At 39.6% G+C, this 24,257-nt stretch overlaps 1 protein-coding gene and 1 long non-coding RNA gene across 6 annotated transcripts in view; both read left to right on the top strand.

Moving 5' to 3' along the window:
- LOC147580372 (uncharacterized) overlaps positions 1 to 2,674 on the top strand; it is a 52,566-nt gene extending 49,892 nt beyond the window's left edge. The window contains exon 2 of the long non-coding RNA XR_015252835.1: positions 1,480 to 2,674. This is a non-coding gene — a long non-coding RNA (uncharacterized LOC147580372). The remainder of the gene's footprint in view (positions 1 to 1,479) is intronic.
- TJP1 (tight junction protein 1) overlaps positions 1 to 24,257 on the top strand; it is a 249,209-nt gene that overhangs the window by 122,008 nt on the left and 102,944 nt on the right. The window contains exon 1 of one of the 5 annotated variants that reach the window (XM_086711386.1): positions 19,754 to 19,921. The exons of the other annotated variants lie outside the window; for them this stretch is intronic. Within the exon in view, the coding sequence (XP_086567512.1) occupies positions 19,895 to 19,921 (27 nt within the window). The 5' untranslated portion in view covers positions 19,754 to 19,894. Of the gene's footprint in view, positions 1 to 19,753; positions 19,922 to 24,257 lie in introns of those variants that run through there. 5 annotated transcript variants of the gene reach the window in all.

Here is a 24,257-nt window from a genome sequence, read left to right as displayed (position 1 = left end):
TGGCTCAGTGCCCTACCACCACGTTTAAGGCCCAGCCTTCCAGGCAAGTGGGGAGGGGATAAGACTCCTTCCCCTTGTCAGCCTTATGCAGTCACATTCCCCTCTTGTGAGTTCTTCTTGCTGCTCTGGGGAAATGTCAATGTCCTATTTTTAGAGGAGCAGTCCTCAAACTGGTGGTACCCTTTGAAACATACTTCAAGGACTTTGCAGTATAGGAACTCTGATTCTGAGGTTAGCGATTTTCTGTTTAAGATAGTCACACTTCCACCAAGTTCTCTCCTAGGAACACCTTCCCCCCCAAACCTCCATCCAAGTTTTCCTTTTCTCTGCTTGCTTAGTTCCCTCTCTGTGTTCTTAGCCCTTGCTCTACTGGTTCTCCTTTTATTTGTCTCCCTCTCTAGACTGCAGATTCTTTGAAGACAGAGACCTTCCTTTTATTCTTTCTCATATTCCAGACAGCACCGTGAGTGACATCTAATAAGGAAACAATTAATGAATTATGGAGAAGAATGCTTTGTATTTACAGCAGGGCGATAATGGTGCAGCTTTACTCCACGGCATTGGAGTGGAAAAACTGGAAAAGTTTGGGAGCATTCATACTGCAGCCTTCCTATTGTGGGGTTTGCCCCTCCAACTTCTGTCTCTTCCTTTCCTGGAAAGGGGAAAGTGAGGAGACTATATACAGTTTTAATTTCTGAACCAAGAGTGAACTGGGGACATGGCAGAGGAGGAGGAAGAGATGGAGACCAGCCCATGTATCTGCTCTCCAAAACTTCCCTCTCTGGTCCTCTGGAATGAACGTAATCAGGTCAAGGGATGACCAGAGCCAGTAAGAGGGGCAATTGTACTCTGAGGGCTTTCTAGAATAACTCTTTTACATTTCACGCTAGGGTGACTAGTTATTCTAGGGCTTTCTAGAATAACTCTTCTGCATTTCACACTAGGGTGACTAGATGTCTTCTGTTGCCCAGTGTCCCGATTCTAGCACTGAAAACCCTTTGTCACAGGAAACCACTCCCTGGCTTTTGGTGGTGAGCACTGAAGATTGAGGGAAAAGTATGAAACCCGTGAGGTGGCCTCCAAATAGGGGCCAAAAGCAGGGGCGCTTTACTGCCAAAATGTACTGCATAGATGATCTACTCTCTGTAGTTGCTGTCACCCTTTTTACTCTAACACTCATGGTATCTGTGATTTACAGTTCATAGTAATGGATCATCATCCATTGTTGCATCACTCCGAGCAAGGAGATTTAAGTGTGTAATTAAGGATGTTGTAATCATGAGTGTTAAGAATATGGCTTTGACGTGGCCCGTTGATTAACTGTTGTGCTTTAAGATAGTGCTTGTTAAAATGTTAACATTGTGAATATTCTGATCATGTCTTCAAAGAATTCAGATAATTAACGATTACAATAGCAATGCCAGCATGGCCCACATCTCATTGAAAAAGAAAGCTAAATGACTGGTGTTTTACTGACAGATGGAAGGACGCATTCAACTGGATTGGGGAATCAAATCAGCAAAACAGGTCATGCTACACAATACACAGAATGGACATTGGAACTGGGCATGGAGAAGGTGATGTGAAGGCACATTTGGAAGCCGAATCCCACCAGTTTGGGCTGAGATCCGCGAGTACTTCTAAATCAATGAAAAGTTTTCTCATCTCCCCAAAAGAGATCAATAATCAGTTGGAAATAGCTGCTGCTGAACAATCTTAGACATACCACACGAATGAATATGCATTATGGTTTTATTTCCTGTTGCTCTATGGAGCTTACATTTTCTGATTCACAGGTTACAGTAATGCACCCTTGTGGGCAAACAAGGAAACCTAAATGCCAGATACATTTGCCCCTTATGGTATAGAGCTAATTCTCTCAGGTCTCTGCAACCATCCTGCTGTCCGTAGCACATCAGATCAAATGTTCTGCTCAGCTGTATTTTGATTTATAATTAAAATTTTGAATCATCTTCTTGATTTGTGTGAAGATTTTAATGAAATCTGAAGACAACAAAAAAGGCACAAAGATTGTTGACATCTCATTCTACTTTGCTTACTTGTTTGCAGATCCAGGATAGTTCAAATGTAAATTTTGGAAGTTCCATTCAATCTACAAACTTCTCACCAAAGAAACTGAAATGATCTTACCTATTAAATGCCTACATGCCTCATACACATACTCTTTTTAAAAAAAGCATTTAAAAACAGAAGCAGTGTGATTGTTTACCTATGAAATTGAGGCTTTCATAATCCAAGTTTTGAGTCACTTTTCCATTTCCTCAAAATGTGCAGAAGCATTTAATGAGATGTTTGAATTTATAGAAATGCAGGGAGAGAGCCTCCTAAGCATCTTTGCCTTACAAGATGATTGTCATTGTTGTCAGTATAAAATGATACTAACGAATTGGCCGGGTGTAAAATCGTATTTTCAAGTGTTGTGGGACAAAAGGAATGTCCTTCTCTAATTTGGAGTAACACTGAAGATGAGAACGGAGGGAAAAGGACAGTAAAACAGACATTTATATGCTGTTTCTTCAGAAGTTTTTAGTGATCTTTGATGAAGCCCTAAGAAGCCTATGAAAGGATAAAGTGACTGATTCTGAGTCATTTGGTGTTATATATAGGTTGTGGCAAAAACTCATATGGTAATAAAATGACTCCTTTTTGGAAATGACTGTTTCAATTTTTTTTTAAATTATTGGAAAAGGGAAAAATTTCATTAGAAAAGAGTCACGAAAAAATATTTTGCAAACTACATATCCAACAAAGTCCTTATATCTAGGCTATATAAAGAACTCTCAAAACTCAAGAGTAAAATAAATAAATAAATAAAAATCCTGTTAGAAAATGGACAAAAGACGTAGACATTTCCCTGTAGGAGATATACAGGTGAATTTCTCATTAGCCATTAGAGCAAGGCAAATTAAGATTACAATGAGATACAATTACACACCTACCAGAATGGCCAAAATGAAACACAGTGAGAACGCCATATGCTGGCAAGGAAGCAAACTGCATTACTCATACATTGTTGGTTGGAATGTAAAATGGTACAGCTACTCTGAAAAATATTTCTACAGTTCTTCTCAACCCCCCCACCCCCAAATAGGATTTACCATTGGACCCCGCATTTGAATTTTTGGGCATTTGTCCCAGAGAAATGAAAAGTTATTTTCAGGCAGGGATTTGTACACAAATATTCAAAGTAGTTTTATTCATGCTATTCCCAAGTTGGAAAGTACTCAAATGTCCTTCAACGGATAATAGTTAAACTATGATACCTCCATAAGGTGGAATAAGGAAGGAATTAGTATTAGTATTAGTATTATTTTTACAAAGGAATGAATTAATGATACATGCAACAGCTAGTATAAACCCTAAGGAAAACATGCTGAGTGAGCAAAACCAATTCCAAAAGGTTATATACTGTATGACTCCATTTATGTAACATTCATGAAGTAATATAATTATAGAGATGGGGAACAGATTATTAGTTGCCAGGGGTTAGAGATTGGTGGGAGAGGGAACATAAGAGATTCTTGTGGTGAAAATACAGTTGAGTATCTTGGTGGTGGTGGTTGTGGCTATATAAGACCACAGCGATCAAGTTGCATAGAGCTACACGCACATGCACAACACAAGCCCTTGTATAACTGGCGAAGTCTGAACACAGTCTTTGGAAAGCACCACTGTCAATTTCTTGGTTTCCATATTGTATTAGAGTTGTGTAAGATGCTAGCATCAGGGAGCTGGGTGAAGGGAGCATGGGATTTCCCTGAACATTTCTTTGCATGTTCTTGTGACTCTACAATTACTTTAAAATAAAGTTTTAGGGGCGCCTGGGTGGCGCAGTCGGTTAAGCGTCCGACTTCAGCCAGGTCACGATCTCGCGGTCCGTGAGTTCGAGCCCCGCGTCGGGCTCTGGGCTGATGGCTCAGAGCCTGGAGCCTGTTTCCGATTCTGTGTCTCCCTCTCTCTCTGCCCCTCCCCCGTTCATGCTCTGTCTCTCTCTGTCCCAAAAATAAATAAACGTTGAAAAAAAAAAATTAAAAAAAAAAAAAAATAAAATAAAGTTTTATAAAATAGATATTTTAGACAGGGATAGCCTATGTGATGAATTTATAGGTGCAAACAACCTGATTAACAAGCCTTTAGGTACAATGTGGTTGGATGTTTTTGGAGAGGTGGGAATGAATTCCCACAAGTCTAAAAACCTGTCCTTGCTAGTAAATGAAATCCTAAGCATTCCACCCTCAAATGGTTTTGTTGAGAGGATATTTAGCTTAATGTCATTACATTGGGCTGACACCAGGGATCCGTGTCACGTGGGTTTGAGCTGAACAGAGCTGCGAGTCAAAATGAATTTTACATATGACTATTCAGTTTTGGGAGCACATAAACAAAGGATGTCTAAACTGCTACAGGTGGTTCAGACAAGTGTTATTGAAAAAGGAAACAGAAAGAATAAAAATATCCTATTGTATCATGGCACTGAAAGAAGCAGGGCATTATTATTTTTGTGGGCGGTGGTAGTTAAATGTATCTGTTTAGCCCTGTTGTATTTATATTTTCCTTTTAAGGAGTCTTAAATTTATATATCTTAAAAATATACAATATAAAGCCTACAAAATTTAAATACCCAATAAATATTTTTTAAGAGTTAAATTGTTATATCAGAGGACAGAAAAACATAAAATCTTGTTACATTTTTCTAATACATTGTTCAAATAGTCCTATTAATTACTACTGATTGCCACTATTAACTGGTTCTTCTGTTGTTTTGTTAACATTTATGCACAGAGAAGGAAATAATGCAGAATAATATATAATCTCCATCCACATAAAATATTTTTATGTTAAAGCAATCACACATGTTTATAATTACTTACTATATATTATAAAGTCTTTTGTCTGTTATTTCTGTCTCAGATTCACTCTGTAAAAGTAGGTCACCACAGGCATAACTTCTCTTTACAACAGAGGAAGAAGCAACATTAAGTGCAGCCAGAACTGTATTTCTCTTGAGGTGGGAGGGGGAGGGTAAAAAATACCGAATTGCTCATCTATTTATCTGCTCCTCCTGACCCATGTATGTGGATTGGGTTTTTCCCTTCATAAGAGAGCATTCTGCTTTGAGTACCACAGTTTAAATGTGCTCCTGGGTAGTGTGAACATGGCATCATACCTACCAAAGACAAGAGAGAGAGTAAAGGAGTATGAAGTTAAACAAATAAACCTGGAAGGATTTTAAAAGAAGTGGTTTCTGGCACATAGTAAGAGTTCTAAAAATACTTGTTTAATAGGTGAAAACTGCACTAATGAACAAGTGAGTGAAAAGTATGCTAAGTGTTGCTAAATTTTCTAGTCCAGCCAATGGCAGATACTATCTCTACAAAAGGAATTATGAGAACACAGATTAAAAATCTTATGGGCGTCTGTCACATTTTTTAGTTGACTTACATTGATTACATGCATAGGAATATCATGTTTTATGCTATTTTAGGCACGAGTTCCTTGCTGTGTTCAGATATCAGAGAAATGAATTTGGCTTTATCAGAATATTTCCAAACAATCCAGAGTCAGGAAACCACACCCTTTCAAAACATACTCTCTTGCACACAGATTGAAGCTTAGCTGGATATTTGCGTGTTTTCTAATTTGTCCAGCTTTTATAAAATTTTTCACTTTCATATATATACTCTCATGTGGAAATATTCATCATCTTTAAAATTAGATCCATTTAAAATTAGAGCTGTTCATAGAAGCAGAGTCTATGGTTTTATCATCTGTATTTTCCCTGAACTTGTAAAACCTACAAATAACCACATCCGATATTAGCCTCATAGTGTCAGGGATCAAAAGCTTTTGACTTTTTAGATCACTGAAAGTTATGGCTGGAAATGGTCTTAGGATTAATCCAGCATCCCCCTCCCCCCCGCCAACACACCCCAATCTCCCAGGTCACTCCCCTCTGTTGTACAGATGAGGAAACTTTAGTCCCAGAAGACCTTTCCCAGATTATTTCCATTATGTTTTTTCTGATGCTTTCAGCATATGTGTCCACACTTTGTTAACAGGAGAGAACATTTATTTTAGTATTAGGTAGAATGATAATGAAGCTAATGGCTTTTCCTCAGCTCTTTGTGTTATGCTTTCATTTTTAAAAAAATTTTTAACTGTTTTTATTTTATTTTTGAGAGAGAGACAGAGACCGAGACAGAGCATGGGAGGGGCAGAGAGAGGGAGACACAGAATCCGAAGCAGGCTCCAGGCTCCGAGCTGTCAGCACAGAGCCTGATGTAGGGCTCCAACTCACAAACTGCGAGATCATGCCCTGAGCCGAAGTTGGAGGCTTAACTGACTTGAGCCACTGACTGAGTGCCCCTGTTTTGCCCTTTCAATAGGAAAAGGCAGGACTGTCAGGAGCAGGAAATCAAAGTTCTGTCCCAAGTTAAGGAGGCCGAGTGGGGCCCTGGCTTCTGCTGCACCAACCTTCAGCTCAGCTGCAGGTTCTTCATTTGTCCCCTGTAGGTAGTTCCATAGATAATGAAGCTGCCACCAATTTTTCTTAGCTTTTAAAGTCCAGTCTTCCCAAATGCCATATTTAATGATCTTTTTTTGTTGTTAGGCTTTTTTGAATAATGTTAATTCCAAATCCATACATAGTCCAAAAAGGCATTTGCAACGTTTACTAAATAATAGTTTGCTAATTCAAAAGAGTATAAAATATGGCCATTTACTTATAAGATTCTGTGCTTTAAAAAATATACTTAAAAATTATATTGCACCTTTAAAAATATAAATGAAGAAGTTGGATAAATTAACATGTAAATGTGGGCGGCATTTGTGAGAAGAGTAATTCTAATGTACTGAAAATAGCCATATTCATTAAAAATTAAAGTATCAAATTGATTTTAAAATAGTTGCAAATAGGGGCGCCTGGGTGGCTCAGTCAGTTAAGCGGCTGACTTCGAGTCAGGTCATGATCTCGCGGTCCGTGAGTTTGAGCCCTGCGTTGGGCTCTGTGCTGACAGCTCAGAGCCTGGAGCCTGTTTCAGATTCTGTGTCTCCCTCTCTCTGACCCTCCCCCGTTCATGCTCTGTCTCTCTCTGTCTCAAAAATAAATAAACGTTAAAAAAAAAAAAGTTTAAAATAGTTGCAAATAAATAGCTAGTATTATGGAGAAATACTTAACTGTCTTGAATTTTTTTATAGGTTTAATATTTTGCTGATGATACTAAGAGGAGCCATACAGTCCTCTGGAGGATTATTTTAAAGTTATGTGATTTAGCTAAATTAATCAGTCATGATTTAAAACCCTTTAGGGGTGCCTGGGTGGCTCAGTTAGTTAAGCGTCCAACTTCGGCTCAGGTCATGATATCATGGTTCGTGGGTTTGAGCCCACACTGGGCTCTGTGCTGACAGCTCAGAGCCTGGACTCTGCTTCAGATTCTGTGTCTCCCTCTCTCTCTGACCCTCCACTGCTCATGCAGCTCTCTCTCTTTCTCTCAAAAATAAGTAAACATTTAAAAAGATGTTTTAAAATCCTTTAATATTTTTCCTTTAGTAAAAAATACCTTGGTTAAAATATCCATATGCACCTCAGTGACTCCTGTGATCATTTTTTTTCCTGTGGTACTTTAAACACTCTCTAATTAGTCCTTATACCTGAGTCCAGCATTTGCAGGTGGACATCTGTGGTAAGTAGGAAACATGATTTGTTCTTTCAGTATGAAGGGTGCAATGTGCCCTGTTGGAGAGTGCCCCAGATGTGTTCATATATGCTAGCATAGCCCCAGCTGTGGTGCTTAGAGGAGGGAGGGTCAGCCAGACTCTCACAGATGTGTGCTCTCTTTATGCACTGGCTACTTGGATTGCAGAATTGTGAGGGAAGAAAGGCGGTGCCATCTGCCAGCAATCTCAAAAACTATTTCTCTTTTGTCTGGGATTGGTGACTGGAGGCAGAGCCAGACCTCTGTAGTCCTCAAAAGAAAAAAGTTCTCCATGGTCCATCAGTCATACCTGCCTCTATCAGTGAAGTGACTACTCGATTTGATAGCCCTCACTGTACAGACAAAAGGAGGCCATCTAGCAAAGCCTCCATTGTCTTTACAGTGGTTTCCATGTGTACATTTTCCTTTTTAAAAAAATTTTTTTTTTTAATGTTTGTGTTAGAGAGAGAGAGAGAGAGACAGAGTGTGAGTAGGGGAGGTACAGAGAGAGGGAGGGAGACACAGAATCTGAAGCAGGCTCCAGGCTCCGAGCTGTCAGCACAGAGCCCCACGTGGGGCCCAAACTCATGGACTGTGAGATCATGACCTGAGCTGAAGTCAGGCGCTTAACCAACTTAGCCACCCAGGCGCCCCCCCATGTGTACATTTTCTAGTGTCATGTGAATTCATAGTGAGTTCCCAGTCAGATACCTTTATGGATTACATGCCATGTGCCCCCACGGTACTTAGAATCTCCTCTTTTGCATATGTTTGTGTAGTACTCCTGGATATTTAGCCATACACATGAGTTTGACCTTGCTGTGTAACAAAGCACCCAGTACTTAACATCTTAAAAAACGTTCATGATTCTGAGAGCTGCCGACTGGTTCTTTTGCTAGACTTGCCTGAGCTCACTCATACAGATGCAGTCAGTTTGTGGCTTGGCTGAAACTGGATGGTCTAGAATTCCCTCGCTCAAATGTCTGCAGGTTGGCACACTGTGAGCCAGGGTGTCTCATTTCTTTTCCACATGACCTCCAGCCCCTGCCAATTGGGGCTTCTTCCCATGGTGGTCTCAGGATTCTTAGCAACAAGAGAAACCACACCCTATTGCCCAAGTGTTTTTTAAGCTTCTGCTTGTGTCATATTTTTCTTTTAACTAAAACCGGTCACATTGCTGCCCAGATTCAAGGGATGGGGGAAAAATATTCCAACTCTTGATGAGAACTGCGATGCCATAGTGCAATAGGGTCTCCAAATAGGGATGGCTGCAGTGTCTGACAGTTATCTATAATATACCCACCTTTGCTGACAGGAATATTTGTTTTTATTGTTTTTGTTTATTTTCATGATAAAAAATTTCAAATGTATATGAACATTCCAATATACTCCAAAATAGAAAGAATAATACAAGAAACTTCCCATATGCCCATCACCTGGATTCACCAATTTTCAATATTTTGCTACATTTCTGCCTCTACTTTTTAACTTTTCTCTTTGCTTAAATGTTTTTAAAGCAAATCCCAAGCATTGTGATATTTGAACTCTAAATGTTTCCATATGCATCTTTTTTTTTTTTTTTTTTTTTTTTTTTTTTTTTTTTTTTTTTTTTAGTTTTTGAGTGAGTGTAAGCAGGGGAAGGGCAGAGAAAGAGGGACAGAGGATCTGAAGCAGGCTCTGTGCTGACAGCAGTGAGCCTGATGTGGGGCTTGAACTCGCCAACCATGAAATCCTGACTTGAGCCAAAGTCAGATGCTCAACCAACTGAGCCACCCAGGTGCCCCTCCATATGCATCTCTTAAAAAGAGATACTGTCCTGTGTAGCTGCAATACCATTATCACATCTGGGTATCATTGCACACTCAGTCCATAATCAAATTTCCCCAAATGTCTGAAAAATGTCTTTTTACAATAGGTGGATCTGAAAAGGAATCCATCCACAGATGGTCCATATCAGTCCCAACTTGCTTTTCTTTTTTTCTAGTGATTTGTTTTGAAAATTGGGTCCATTTTCCTATGTAGAACTTCCTTCATTCTGTATTCATCTGTTTGCTTCCTTGCAGAGTCGTTTAACTCCTGTATCTCTATCTCCTGTATTTCTATTTATGAAAGTTAACCCTATAGGCTGAATTTCATGCAAGTTCCACTTTGGGGGCAGACATCCTCTGTAGATAGTACTGTTTGCTTCGGTTGTAGCACATGGAGGCATAAATGTTTGTTTGTCTTAGCTTTTAATGATGCTAATCTTGATCAGTGACTTGATCCTTTGATGATCAATTGCCTAGGTCTATTATTTCAAGTGTTACAAGATGATTTCCTTGTTAGCTGGGCTTACTTTATTTTATTTTTTAAGTTTATTTATTTATTTGGGGGAAGGGGAGGGGCAAAGAGAGAGGGAGAGAGAATCGCAAGCAGGCTTGACACTGTCAGCATGGAGCCCGACGTGAGGCTTGAACTCATGAACTACGAGATCATGACCTGAGCTAAAATCAAGAGTCAGATGCTTAACCAACTGAGCCACCCAGGCGCCCCTGTAGTAATTATATAAGGAACATTTTTTTTCATCAATTAGACTTATTTGATCATCTGAAATAACTCTCATAGTAAATATATTCTTTCCTTTAAATTGATGGCTTACAGAATAAGAAGTTGGTGCCCAAGTTATACCCAGGGCTATTCAATAAGTAGTTGTTTGGGGGTTCTGTCACTTTCCTTTTTGTTGTTATTATGAATTCATGGGATTTGGAAATTCAGTGTGTTTCAGTTAATTGCCTTTTTTTTTTTTATATTGGGGAGCTCAAGTTGTTTTATCTTTGGCTAATGGGAACTCCTGGTTGTTGACTTCTGTATCCCTTTGAGAATTTCCTTGCTTTCTGGCACAAAATACCCCAAGATTATCTTGTATATTTCTTGCTCCAGACCTATAGCCAGGCATTCCTGTCTGGAGATTACAGTATGCACACTAGATGTGCTTGTTGCTATTGGGTTTTCATCCTTTCTAGTCTTTTTCATGGGTGAGAGCTAGGAAATCTCTACACACACACACATACATATTTATATTTATATATGTTTTAAAAGACACTATAAAAACTAAGTCACACTGATTTTTAAAATTTAAATTAGAATTGCAACATTTTTATTTAGCTTCTTTGATTTTATACTTAAGTAAAAATCTTGTTTATAAGAATGTTAATATACCCTAATATATATTGATGCATTAACTAATATGTAACCAATGTATAAGCATACATTATAATATTAACATTATTAGCATATACTAACATGTAAGCATTATTACTTTGAAATTGTTATATATTTATATGTAACTTTGAAACTATCATATATAATATAATGCTAATATTATAAATTATTGTATGTTAATGCTAATATATTAATATACTAATATATTTGTTAAAACACATAAATAGCAGCTAATTATTATATATAGCTTAATATGCAAATGAATATATAACCGTTTTATATTAGCTAATGCACACATACACATGTATTAATAGTTTCAAAGTAATAATGCTGATATTATTACTAATAATTTACTGAATGAAATTTAGGATTTCTTTGGAGTGCTGTTTTCCTTAGAATATATTATACAAAGAATCTACAATCTACAATTGTGCAAGAGGCATTGGTTAGGTCACCAACTTAATGTATATTTTCTTGCTTCAGTTCCTTTTCAGTTTTAACAGATTTTTTTTTCTTCTTCATTTCATTTATTTTCTTAAAGTGTGTAAAACATTTTTATGTTTCCAGAGTTGCAACTATGTTATAGAATATATGTAAAAAAGTTATTATTGATATCTCCTCCCTGTTCCAAGGTAACTGCTTGTATTTATTCTTAATTTTCCTTCCAGTGTTTCTTTTACAAGCATATGCAGCTATTTTATTCCCTTTTAAAACTTATTTTAAACATAAAAACATATTTACCTTTTTAAAAATGGAGTTTTACTCACATTTCTATATTTTATGTTTGTTTTATTTATTATTTTTTTTAAACATTGATTTACTTTTGAGACAGAGAGAGACAGAGCATGAACGGGGGAGGGTCAGAGAGAGACGGAGACACAGAATCCGAAACAGGCTCCAAGCTCTGAGCTGTCAGCACAGAGCCCAACGTGGGGCTCGAACTCATGGACCGTGAGATCATGACCTGAGCCGAAGTCGGACGCTTAACCAACTGAGCCACCCAGGCACCCCTGTTTATTTGTTTTAAAAGAGTATTATTATAAAGATTTATCAGACACTCAAGCACATACAAACACACACACATTGTTAAAAAAAAATCCAAACATACTCTGGGGGGACTCGATCATTCAGCTTATTTTAAGGAATGTCTTTTTTTTTTTTTTTTTTTTTTTTTAATCCAGTGAGTTTGGGACTCCCTGCCATCTAGGGAAGACAGAATCCAAACTAAAGTGAAGTCAATAGATTTTTTCTTATCTCTGTTTACTGTTTGAGGCTGGAAAAATATCCCATGGCAATTCTTTCACAAACAGGAGTCTGAGAAAAAATATGTCCCTTGAACATAAGAACTGTGAACCTCCAGGTGTACCCTGTGTATTGTCCTCTGTGACTTTTTGGTTTATACTCTGACTCATTCGTAGTTACGTTCACAAACCTGAACTTAAGAAAAGTCTAGAGGCTCAAAATGATTATGTCTAAAATAATTACCTTAAGATTTGGAAAGGAGGAAGAACTGGCAAAATTGGAAGAATATCAGAGTTAAAATTGGCAGAATTTGATGCAGTTAGTAATCTTGTAACAATGTTAATTTTTTTAGCTTTTAACAAATCTACCATAGTTATGTAAGATATTAACATTAGGGTATGGTGGGTAAACTGGGTACTATCTTTGTAACTTTTCTGTACATCTAAAATTACTCCAAAACAAATTTTACTTAACACTCACACACACAAGCTGCTGATTAAAAAGACTTAGGTGCATTCAATAAAAAGTTTACTTGAAGAGCTTCAACAAATCAATAACAAAAATAACAGAAGGAAAAGGGGGGGGGGGAGTAAATGAGATAAACAGATAAGCAATGTACATTTTTTTGTCTACTAGATGGGCAGAAATCTAAAGGATTAATATTATCAAGTGTTCATATGGTGGGGGAAACAGGATAAGTTGGTCTGGTATTTTTCGAGGAATGGTAGACTGTATCAGTTAAAAAAAATTTATTTTAAATAAGCATATACTTCAACCTAGAAAACCTCCTTTTGGATGTCTCTCCTAGAGAAATACTTACACATGTGCACAAGAAGATATAAATAAGGGTTTTCATTGCAGCATTATAATATCAAAACCATCTTACTGAGACAAATTACGGTATATCCATATTATGGAGTACTAGAGAGTCATTTTAAAATGGTGACGTAGGGGTGCTTGTGACTCAATTGGTTAAGAGTCTGACCACAGCTCAGGTCATGATCTCACGGTTGGTGGGTTCAAGCCCTGCATTGGGCTCTGCCCCTCCCCTGCTCGTGCTTGCTCTCTCTCTCAAATAAATAAACTTTAAAAATAAATAAATAAAATAAAATTATGATTTTCATTGACATAATCTCTGACAAAAATATTAAATAAAAAATTGCAAAATAGTAAATATTAACTACCATTTGTTTTTAAAAAAGAATATATATTCCTGTATAACTACACACACACTTCTCCCCCCTTTCTCTTTGTTTTCATACAGATGTGTAAAAAAATACACAGAAAGTGATCTGGAAATACACTGTCTGATTCAGTTTAAATAGTATTCCTGGGTAATAGGAATGAGAATGGGGGCATGTAGTCCAGTTGGACTTTTATTTTTATTTTTTTTATGTTTGTTTATTTTTCAGAGAGAGCGCAAGTGGGGGAGGGATGGAGAGAGAGGGGGACAGATGATCCGAAGCAGGCTCTGTGCTGAGAGCAGCAAGCCTGATGAAGTGGGGCCCGAACTCACTAACCTGGAGATCATGACCTGAGCTGAAGTCAGAAGCTCAACCGACTGAGCCACCCAGGTGCCCCCAGTTGGACTTTGAAAAATACCTGTGATTTCTTTCTTTCTTTCTTTCTTTCTTTCTTTCTTTCTTTCTTTCTTTCTTTCTTTCTTTCTTTCCTTCTTTCTCTTTCTTTCTTTCTTTCTTTCTCTCTTTCTCTCTTTCTCTCTCTCTTTCTTTTTTTCTTTCTTTTTTAATGTTTATTTATTTGTTTTGAGAGAGAGAGAGCATGCACACGCGGGGGAGGAGCAGAGAGGGAGAGAGAGAACCCCAAGCAGGCTCTGTGCTATCAGCGAAGAACCCGACCCCGGGCTCAATCTCACGAACATGAGCAGAAATCAGGAGTCCAACACTTAACCAAATGAGCCATCCAGACAATCCCCCGCCATTGCTTCTTTCATGGAAGGAATGTACGTCTGCATTCGTTGTGAAATTGTGAAATTAAGATGAGAAAGAAAGAATGCCAACAGACCTAGGCATGCCTTGACAACAGACAGACCTAGAGGCTAAAGAGAACTTGTGAGAAGCTTGTCACCAAGTCCTAGACTGTGATCTAGAGAGAGAGGAGGTCTCAGAGCTAATGCCCACATAATTTGTGGGGTACAGTAAAAAATGAAAGTGTGGGACCTTTTATTCAAAGAGCAGAAGACAGTGCCCTTAAAGGTACATACAATTTTACTGTTTATCTTTTTTTTTAAGTGAGCTCCACACCCAACATTCAGCTTGAACTCACAAGCCTGAGATCAAGATGCTCCACCAACTGAGCCAGCCAGGCACCCCACCATTTATCTTTATATTGAGCAGTGCCAGTTTTAACAGCAAAGATCAGACTTTAACTTGTATGAGCAATCACTTAAATTACACAATCTGTATTTTGCTGCTTGTCCCTGGAGTTTGTCCCTTAAGCTGGCCAGAAGAGACAACCACAGGCAGACTCAGGGTGGAAGGAGAGAGGACCCCATTCCTGGGAGGAGCACATTGTAGCCAGTAGAGACTCTCATAGGGTCCTGGGGGTTCCACTTGCCTCCTGGGCCTACCGGGACCCCCTTCTCACAAGCCACGTGACCTAAATGCCCTAGCTGAGGGCAGGTCCTAGGGAAGCTGAGCTACAGGACTGCTAGCTCATGGCAGCCCCTAGCAGATGGCAACTACCAAGGATCCTTAAACCTCCACCCCTGACAGCTTGGTCCTCCAGTGGGGGCTAGGCGGAAAGCTCACCCCCACCAGGATATGGCCTCCTGTCAGCCTGGGGCTCTTGCCCAGCATAAGGTGCTATGGGTACAAAGACCTGACCCAAGCCTGTCCCAGATCTTTGTGAGGGACAGAGGGTGGTGGAGCAGGGAGAGAGAGTGAGCCCTGACAGGGACTTCAGGAGTTGGGGAATGGGTAGCCAAGAAACTCTCTGCGGATTCCAAAACAAATAGGACCACATGTGAGCTGAGGTCCCCAGTGCATGCCCATTGCCCCATCACCTTCCTTTACAAAACAGATTCAATGCAAAAACTGTTAAGATTCAAGACAGCACTGCAGAGCATTAAATCCCGTGTGGATTCTGAGCACTAGGTTCTGTATAGCTGTGCTGGCTGCATCCCTTTGAAGGTAGCCTGGGGAGGGTCAAGGGTTGCCCCCTTGACCCCACCCCCACTCCCAAACCTCATTTTTAAGTTGGAAGACATCAGAGAAGCTTGAATTCTGAGAGGTAGAATCCTTTGGCTGAAAGAAGATGAAGATGATGGTGAGACAAAACATAGCTGATGGGGCCGGCCAGCACCCCTCTCCCCACCCCAACCGGGATGGGATTCACAGCACAGGGGAGGGAAAGAGAAGAAAAACAGGTACCCTCGGTTTGTAAATATGTCATTGTTTGGCAGGAAGAGAAGGGAGTTTCCATGCTTCAATTTCTATTTTCTGTATGCATTACTGTTTTCACTGGGGAGGAGGTCTTTGAGGGATCTTAGCAGAGTGTGGAAGATGGGAAATAGGAACTATAGAGAAGGGGAGGCAGACTGCTCAGAGATGAGTTAAAGCCTTGGCTTGCCAGTTAAAGCCTGGCTGGGGTCATGGATTCTATGGAGTTATGGAACTAACCCTCTGCCCAGTTGTGTGACATTCTGGACCCTACACAGAGAAAGCTCCACCTTGGCACAGTCAAGGGAAGGGTGGCCCCACTCTTCTTTTAGGAAGGACTGTACTTTATTCTGAACTGAATAAAAAAGGACTTGTTTTTAGTGTTTGTATGTCCTTTTAAAAAGAAATGTACATTGGTGATAGTGACATTCTTTTGGGTTTTTTTTTATTGTGGCAAAATGTACATTATATAAAGTTTACTATTTTAGCCATCTTCAGGTGTATTAATGTTTGTTTTTAAATGTCACTACTTTGCAAAATAAAATGAGTGAAAAAGTTGGTAATCCTATTCTGTACCCTTAAAGTGTTTTTTCTTTTTTTGAAATTTTACTGGTCTGTGAAGTCTAGAAACTTTATAAGCCTTAGAAAGTTGTTTCTTATTTAACCTTGTTATATGACTTTATTGGTAGAGGAAAACTCAGAAGCAATTTATAGAATTTTTTGAAGTTTATTTATTTTGAGAGAGAGAGAGCATGTGAGTGCATGTGTGTGGGGGAGGGGCAGAGAGAGAAGGAGAGAGAGACTCCCAAGCAGGCTCCATGCTGACAGCACAGGGCTTGAACTCAGGAGCCCTGTGATCATGACCTGAGCTGAAATTAATAGTTGAGTGCTTAACCCACTGGGCCACCCAGGCGCCCCTGCAATTTACAGAGTTTTTAAAGACATGGCATAAGAGTAAGGTTAGGTTCGCTTTTTTTTTTTGCTGTTGTTGTAGTTATAATGCTTCATAAAGGTCTCCTAATTCTCCTGTTTTGTATATATATTCTCTTCTGTACCATTATCAACACTGTCTCATGTTCTACCATAGTTTTATAATACTTCCCCTTTGCATTTCATATGTAAATTAAGAGCTCATACCAAAAATAACATAAATATGCCTTTCTAAGGATAAAGTTTTCTGTAATGAAAACAAAATATACATGTTTAAAATGTGGGCATAGATATAGCTGTTCATTTGGTCAAGGCTGTTTTAATAAACGGTTCTAAAATTTATAACGATTTTGCACAGTGGTTTTGTTTTTTTTTTTTTTTTTTTCGTTTTGAGCCGCAGACACCAAAAATCCCACAGGAAGTTCTCTTTGTAAGTGTTGTGGTTTTTTAGTTCCTGTTCAGTTTGTACTAGATGATCAGAAATAAGATAATCTGTGTAATCAGAAGAGATTCTTGGTTAAACTTCATTGTAATTCTAAATGAGAATCTCAAATTTGCTTGTTTTTCTTCCCATGTAATCAGTCTAGAGGAGCTATAACCACATTCATACCTAGCATTAAAGTTGTGGTATAACTTGAACATTTTTTGTTGTTCAATGGATAAACTCTTCATTGTTAAAGGGGCAACTATCTGAGATTACGCTCTATCCTTTCTACTTCTTATCAAAGCATCTCCCCAAAAATAAACCATAGGAATGGAGATGTGTTTCTCCTTGACAATACTTGACATTAGTATTTTACTTTTATTTTTACAGATGACAAAAACTTTCTCTTGTTTCTTTGGAGAAAAGGAAATATATAAAATATAGGTTATACAGTTTACTTTAGATATTACAAATACCATTGAAAAATTTTAAAGGGTACTATTATTCATTGAGATATTTTTCTTAATGTAATTTTTAAAGCAAGATATTCTCAAAGTAAATTTTTTTTTTATTTCATTATGTTTCAAACTATGGCAAAAGTAAAAGAAACTAAAATTGTAATCAGATGGATTAGATCTTTGACAAATCACGTAATCTAGCATTTATTCATATATATATGTTTTAATGTTCACTTATTTTTGGGAGAAAGATAGAGCCCTGGTTAGGGGAGGGGCAGAGAGAGAGGGAGACACAATCCAAAGCAGGCTCTAGGCTCTGAGCTGTCAGCACAGGAGCACAACCTCGGGCTGGAACTCAGGAACCATAAGATCTTGACCTGAGCCGAAATTGGACGCTTAACCAACTGAGCCACCCAGGTGCTCCTGTAATCTAGCATTTAAATGATATATGGGAGACTTGATGAAAAGTGACAAACGAGAAAAAAAAGGGTTTCTGTGCATTTTTAGGTATGTCTCTAGGTTTAAGTGCTATTAAAGACACAATGCCTAATTCTAGGCAGGTTATGTGAATTGCACATCTAATTAAATGGTGAAAGTAATGAAGATATGAAAGGTATTTTATTACTATAAAAAAACTCCCCAGATTTTTTTTTAAAAAGAGTGGTTACTCATGAGTACATTTTAATTACGGTTCTTAAAAGAATAAATAATACTGTGCCTCCAAACAAAAAAAGTACACACACCATAAGTTTAAAACAAAAGTGAGTTCAACCATTTCTATGCAGGGGGGGAAAAAGAAAAGAATGAGGGTTTGATTTGCAGAATATTTTTTCTACTTCAGATAGCTTGGCTGCAAAATATATGAAAAGGTTACTTTATAATCTGGGTAGATATTTATGTATGATATACAGATATTTCTTGGTTACGAGAAGTTTGATCTTTCCATAAGTTGAAGTTACAAACAGAAAACCATCGTTTAAAACCTGGTGTTTATGCTTTTTCCCCATTTCTTGTGTACCTTTTGTGGCACTATGTTAGGTACTTTTAAGAATGTTATTTATTGTTACTAAGAATTTCGGACATTTGTGGAGAGCTTTACATTTTACAAAGTTTAGAAAAGTGAGGCTCGACATGATTTCTTACATATCCTTTGGTGTGTAGCAAGGCGGTCAGCACTGTGGGAAGTATATGCAGTGGCCGATTTAACTTGGACCATGGGCTTCAAGTCTTTACCTCCTTGTCTGCCCAACATGAGCTGGAGAACTGGCTTTAGAAATGCAGGGCGGCCTGATCCCTTCACTTGCCACTAAGAATTTAAGCATTTTGGATGCCAAAAAATAAAGTTTTGAGATCCCTGCCTAGAAGGGTGAGAGAAGGAAGACTTTGGATATATCATCAGGCCTAATGTCGGTGGACCATGATACCACAGTTCTTTCGAGTATTTCCTAGCTTGCCCAGGAGTGCCCATGACCTCCTTCCCAGTTTTAGTTAGCACAATCGGTTTGAATGAGAGCAATTATTTAGACCGTGTTCTGAGCGCCCTAGAGATGAAAGCCAGGACATGCTTTACCGAAAAACGCATTCTGCTTTCAGTGGGGCAGCAAGGCCCAGGCATGTGGTGACGGCTGTGACAATCGATATTTACTAGGTTAAAGAAACTATTGCCAGGTATTTGCTGTATCAGCCTTTCCAGCCGCCTTTCTGCGTGGGGGCTGATCCGCGGTGGCTTGCTGAGGGGCAAGCGGACACGTCTCTGTTAGAAGTCGAAAACGCTTTGGTACACAGGGCCTCTGCCCTCGGGGGCGATTTCTGCCGGACCTTTGATTAAAAACAAACAGGAAGACTCGCATGCCAGCGGAAACTGCCCCCAAGTACTTCGGAAACTGGGCTTTTCCTTCCGCGACGGGGGTCCGACCCCTGGAGGAAGCGGGCCGCTGGGCGCTCGCCCCGCCCCGCTGCGACCCCGCCCCCACATTGGCCCCACCCCCATCGTGGCCCCGCCCCTCCCAGCCGGGCATGCTCAGTGGGCCGGGCCGGGCCGGGCCGGCAGGTTTGCGTGGCCACCCGCAGTTGCCGGCGCCGGCTCAGCCTGTCGACGTTGGATCCCTTCTCCGCGGCTGGTTCCAGGGAAGTTACGTGCGGAAGCCGGCTTCTAAAGAGCCATCGAACGGGCTACAGGGACGGCGGGAGGCCCTTGGTGCTGCCGAGTGGCGAACAGGCGGGGCCGGCGTGTCCGGGCTGTGAGAGCTTCGGGAGGCCGAGCGAGTGGCCGCACTCGGAGAGAGGCGCCGGCCGGGCGCGCCCCGCGGAGAAGACCCGGGCGGGGCGGGCGGGCGGGCGCTTCCCGGACTTTTGTCCGAGTTGAGTCCCCTCCCCGTGGGCCGGGCCTCTGCGGCCGCCCCCGCCCCCAGCCCCGCTCGCTCCCGGGAGATGTTTATCTGGTCTGTGGCGTGAGGAGCCGGCGGGCTGGTGGCGCGGAGTTTCGGGTCCGAGGAGCCTCGCGCGGCGCAGGAGAGAGACAAGATGTCCGCCAGAGCCGCGGCCGCCAAGGTGAGCGCCTCCGCGGCCGTCAGGGCCGATCCCGAGCGAGCGCGGCCGCCTGCGGGCGTCGGGCCCGCGCCCCGCCCTCCTCCCCGCGGGCTGCTGCCCCGGCGCCGGGGGCGGCGGCGGGTGGGCAGGGCTGCCTGTGGCTGTGGGCCGCTCGGAGCCCCGCGGGTAGGCGGGCAGGCGGCGGGCGGGGGCCCAGGAGGGGGCGGCGGGCGCGCCGGGCTGCTGTCCCGGGCAGGTGCATCGCTGCCGGCGTCGGTGCCTGGCTCGGGCTCTCCGCGGGCGGGGACGCGCAACAGGTCCTGCGCGGGCAAACTCTGTGCGTGGAGTGGGTCCTGCGGCCACCCGACGCGAGCGTGCGGCGGGCCGGAGGTCGGGGTTTGGGGTGCTACCTCCAGCCAGCCGGTGACTGCTGTCTTTGGAGGAGTGGTTGGTCACCGGCGAAACCGTGTAGTTTCGATCTGATGTCACTCTTCGTGGTATGCGCGCGCCAGCGATAAGACATTGAGACAGCAAAACAGTGTTTTGTGTGTAGTAGGTTGGAATTTTTTTTCACGGTGTCATTTGTTTGAGGTGGCGTTGAAAAAATAACTCCTTAACACTTCTTAATAGTTTAATTTGAACTAAACTTTCAGAAGTAACACAAAATACTCCTACAAATGGACAGTGAAATGAAGTCTAAAAAATAAAAAAGACTTGTGGGTGCAGTAAAAGTAACTTTTTCCTATCAAGTTTTACACGTGCTTTGAAGTATGCTGTTTTTCTCAGTGCTGTGAAACCAACGTGTATGTTACATCAGAAAGCTGAAGTTAGTAATATTCCGTTAAAATCCTCTTTTCCTTTTGTACATTTTAATCTTTCTCATCATAAAGTAGTATCTGCTCTTTTTAACAGTTACAGACATACAGAAATTTGAAGAGTAAAAATCGCTCCCATTTAAAATCAACTCCTTACTTCAAACGGTATCGAAGTACTTAATCAGGTAGTGGTTTTATGTATTTATTTTTCTTTTGGAAATGTTTATTCGTAGCATCTGGAACAACGTATGATATGGCCCTGAAGTTTCTGAACTCAGGACCTTGTTTTCTGGGAGGCAGAAGTTACCGGTTATACTTAGTAGTGTGTATATTTTTTAAAGGAATATAGTATTCGTTCTCTATGAAAACTTTAATTTTCCCCTTTATGACCTTACCTTGATGACGAACAATCTGAAGATGAAACTTGAGCCAATAACTTAGAATAAAAAGCAAAATTTTGCTTTGATTTTAAAATAAGTTCACATTATTTATCATTTTGGGGGTTTCCTTTCCGAGGAGGAAAGGCTTTGTTTTCATATTGGACATAATGTCACTTTGTTCCTGAGGTGTAATCTTTGGTGCTTGATATCCAAGACAACACACTTTAAAAAGGTTATTTCAAGTTAGAGTAGGATGATTTAGAAGAAATAATATTTTTCCTCCCGAGTTATGGGATTGAGATTTTATGGTATATTGAAAAGCATCCCTGCACACTGTAGGGATGTGTGTATTCTTAAATATTTATGAGTAAAATGTGAGTTGAAAACTTATTTTTTTAAATGCTGTATTATGAGACTACCACAAAATCTTTTATACAACAAGGCAGGCCATAACAAAATAGGTGAAATGAAAGAATATTCAGCCGTTTCACTAAGTCACATTTAATTTCTTAAGGTGACTGAAATGCTACTACAAGCCAGACTGTATACTTAATACTTTACATGTGATACTTTTGTTCCCCTACCCTAACCCTCAGTTAAAAAAAAACAAAAAAACAAGACATTAATTTGCAGCTTGTTTTCTTGTTTTAGCAGAGTGGTTTGTAGAACTCCTCTCTAAGCAAGTACCTGTGATTTTTATATTCTTTGTAATAATATCCCAGGAATACGCTGCAGATCACCATTTCTTTAATGACAGACATTTAACTTGTTTGGGGGATTTTGCTATTGTACTAAGTAGCTTTATATTTTTATATCTGTGAATGTTAGAGTGTGTTAAATCCTTAGAAATGGAATTTCTGGGTCACAGGGAATGTGCTTTTAAAATTCTGATAAATTCCAGTAAATTTTTCTCCCAAAAGGTCACACCTAGGAATAAATATAACAGTTGTTGGTAAATTACATGTATTTTAAAGGACATAAAATGTGAATAAATTAGATGAGGGAGATGGGGAGAGTCAGTATTACAGAATATATCGGTTTCCCGAAGGTTGATATACATATAAAATGTAATACGGTTCCAAATAGAATTTCATTGTGTTATTATAGAAAACTTGACATATTAATGAGAAAATTTATCTGATAAAATGATCGATAGCTATGAAATTTTGGAAAAAGGAGGTCCTACTAGAAAACCTAATGTGTTATAAATTCAGAGGAATTTAAAACGGTCTGTCAGCTCAGGAATAGTGGAACCACAGAATCCAAGAACAGCTTTTTATTTATAAGCTTTTAGTGATTATCATCGTCAGCATTTAATGTGTCAGGTATTGTTATAAGGGTTAAAATAAACTGATTTAATTCATAGAGTAACTCTGTGAAGTGAGCATTACTATTATCCCCACTTTCTGGGTAAGAAAATTGAAACACAGGTAAAGTAACTTGCCTATCACTTATCCAGCAAGAGGGAAAATTAAGAATATGTATATGTTAGGGGCGCCTGGGTGGCCCAGTGGGTTAAGCGTCTGACTTCGGCTAAAGTCATGATCTCGCAGTCTGTGAGTTCGAGCCCTGCATCAGGCTCTGTGCTGACAGCTTGGAGCCTAGAGCCTCCTTCAGAATCTGTGGCTCCTCTCTCTGCTCCTCCCATGCTCATGCTCATGCTCTGTCTCTCTGTCTCTCAATAATAAAAAAAAATTTTTTTAAAAGAATATGTATGTGTTAAAAGTAACATTGTAGATTACCTTGGAAAAGATGGGTTATTCAGTAAATAGTGCGGGGTCAGTTGGTTATCTTTAATTTTTTAATTTTTTTTATGGTAGTTCTCTGCCTTAAACCATAGAGTAAATAAATAAATAAATTCAAGTGTTTGAATAAGAGCAAATAAAATAAATCATAAAACTAGAAGAAAGTGTAGGATACTTTCTAAAAAACTATGCCTGAATTGGAAAGGGCTTCGTCGTATGTGACATTAACCTAGAAATAATAAAGGAAAAGGTTTTCATATGTATAACATACATCTGAATTGCACACAGAATTACTAGTGTGCCTGATAATGAAATTATTTTAAAGTTGAAAACAGGAATTTGAGGGTGGTTCTCTGTCTCATCACGGAGTTAATTATGTAAGAAAATGGTGTGAATAATTATTAGGAACATTTCCATTGGTTGAATCACAGAAAGTGGCTGAAGGAAATTGCAGTGGCTTCTGGATTTTCAAGCTGTTTCACTTTTGAGGAAGCAATAATATTTAAGGTTATACTATCATTTATGCTTATTAGATTTTGCTGCTTAAATGTTTCCATTATGTTTCAGGGACAGTATTTTTCCCCCCTTCTGGTTATCTCTCAAATTCTACCATAGTTTAGTGTGGAAATTATTTACATCTCTTCTTAGGAATTGATTTATTGTATCAAGTAAGGCACAATGTACTTTGCTTAGTAGCTGCACATTTCAAAGTTAAGAACTGTAGAAATTAGTCTTTATGGGTAGGAATTCTGTCCTGAGTGGTGGGTATGATGTAGTTTTAATTTTGGTATTTATTCATCAATGCATATTTGCTGCATATTGCTTTAAAAGTAAAGGAATAACTCACTGCACTTTATGACAGTTCACTTGGGCCTGCCAACTTCTAATGAGCTTCACTGTATTAGTATTTTTCTGGACATCCTAAGTTTATACAATATTTTTTACTAGGAATATTTTTACAGTGCTTAAGGCAAAGGGCTTTTAATTTTTTATGTTAGTATTTTAGATATTTATGGTTAAAACTTTAATTTATGTTCTTTGTTGATAATCCTGACTATATTTACAACTTTTAAGTGCATTTTAGGACAGCTCTGTAAGACAGTGACTTCAAATCATGCTGTGCCTTTTCTCTCAAATTGTGTAATGGCACAGATTCCACTACACTGTTAGGAAGGCCCTTTTTTCCTTCTTTTCTTAAATACTGGTGTTTCCATGTTAGGATCTTACAACCTTTATTTTATATTTAAGAAAGACTTATGGTGTCATTGATTGCTGTCAGTTTGTGACAGAGATCAGACATGTATAGCCAACAAATAATGAGTTTGAAACCAATCTGTGGCTTTGAGGGCTGTAATGCAGTGTAGATAGTACTGTTCTCTGTTTGGTTTGAAGGAAAAAGATTACAGTAGTTTCACTC

The sequence above is a fragment of the Puma concolor genome, chromosome B3, assembly GCF_028749965.1.
Source record: "Puma concolor isolate L17-30 chromosome B3, mPumCon1.1.hap2, whole genome shotgun sequence".
Lineage (NCBI taxonomy): Eukaryota > Metazoa > Chordata > Mammalia > Carnivora > Felidae > Puma > Puma concolor.
The sequence above is the reverse complement of the archived record's forward strand: the minus strand, read 5'-3'. Positions and strand labels throughout refer to the sequence as shown.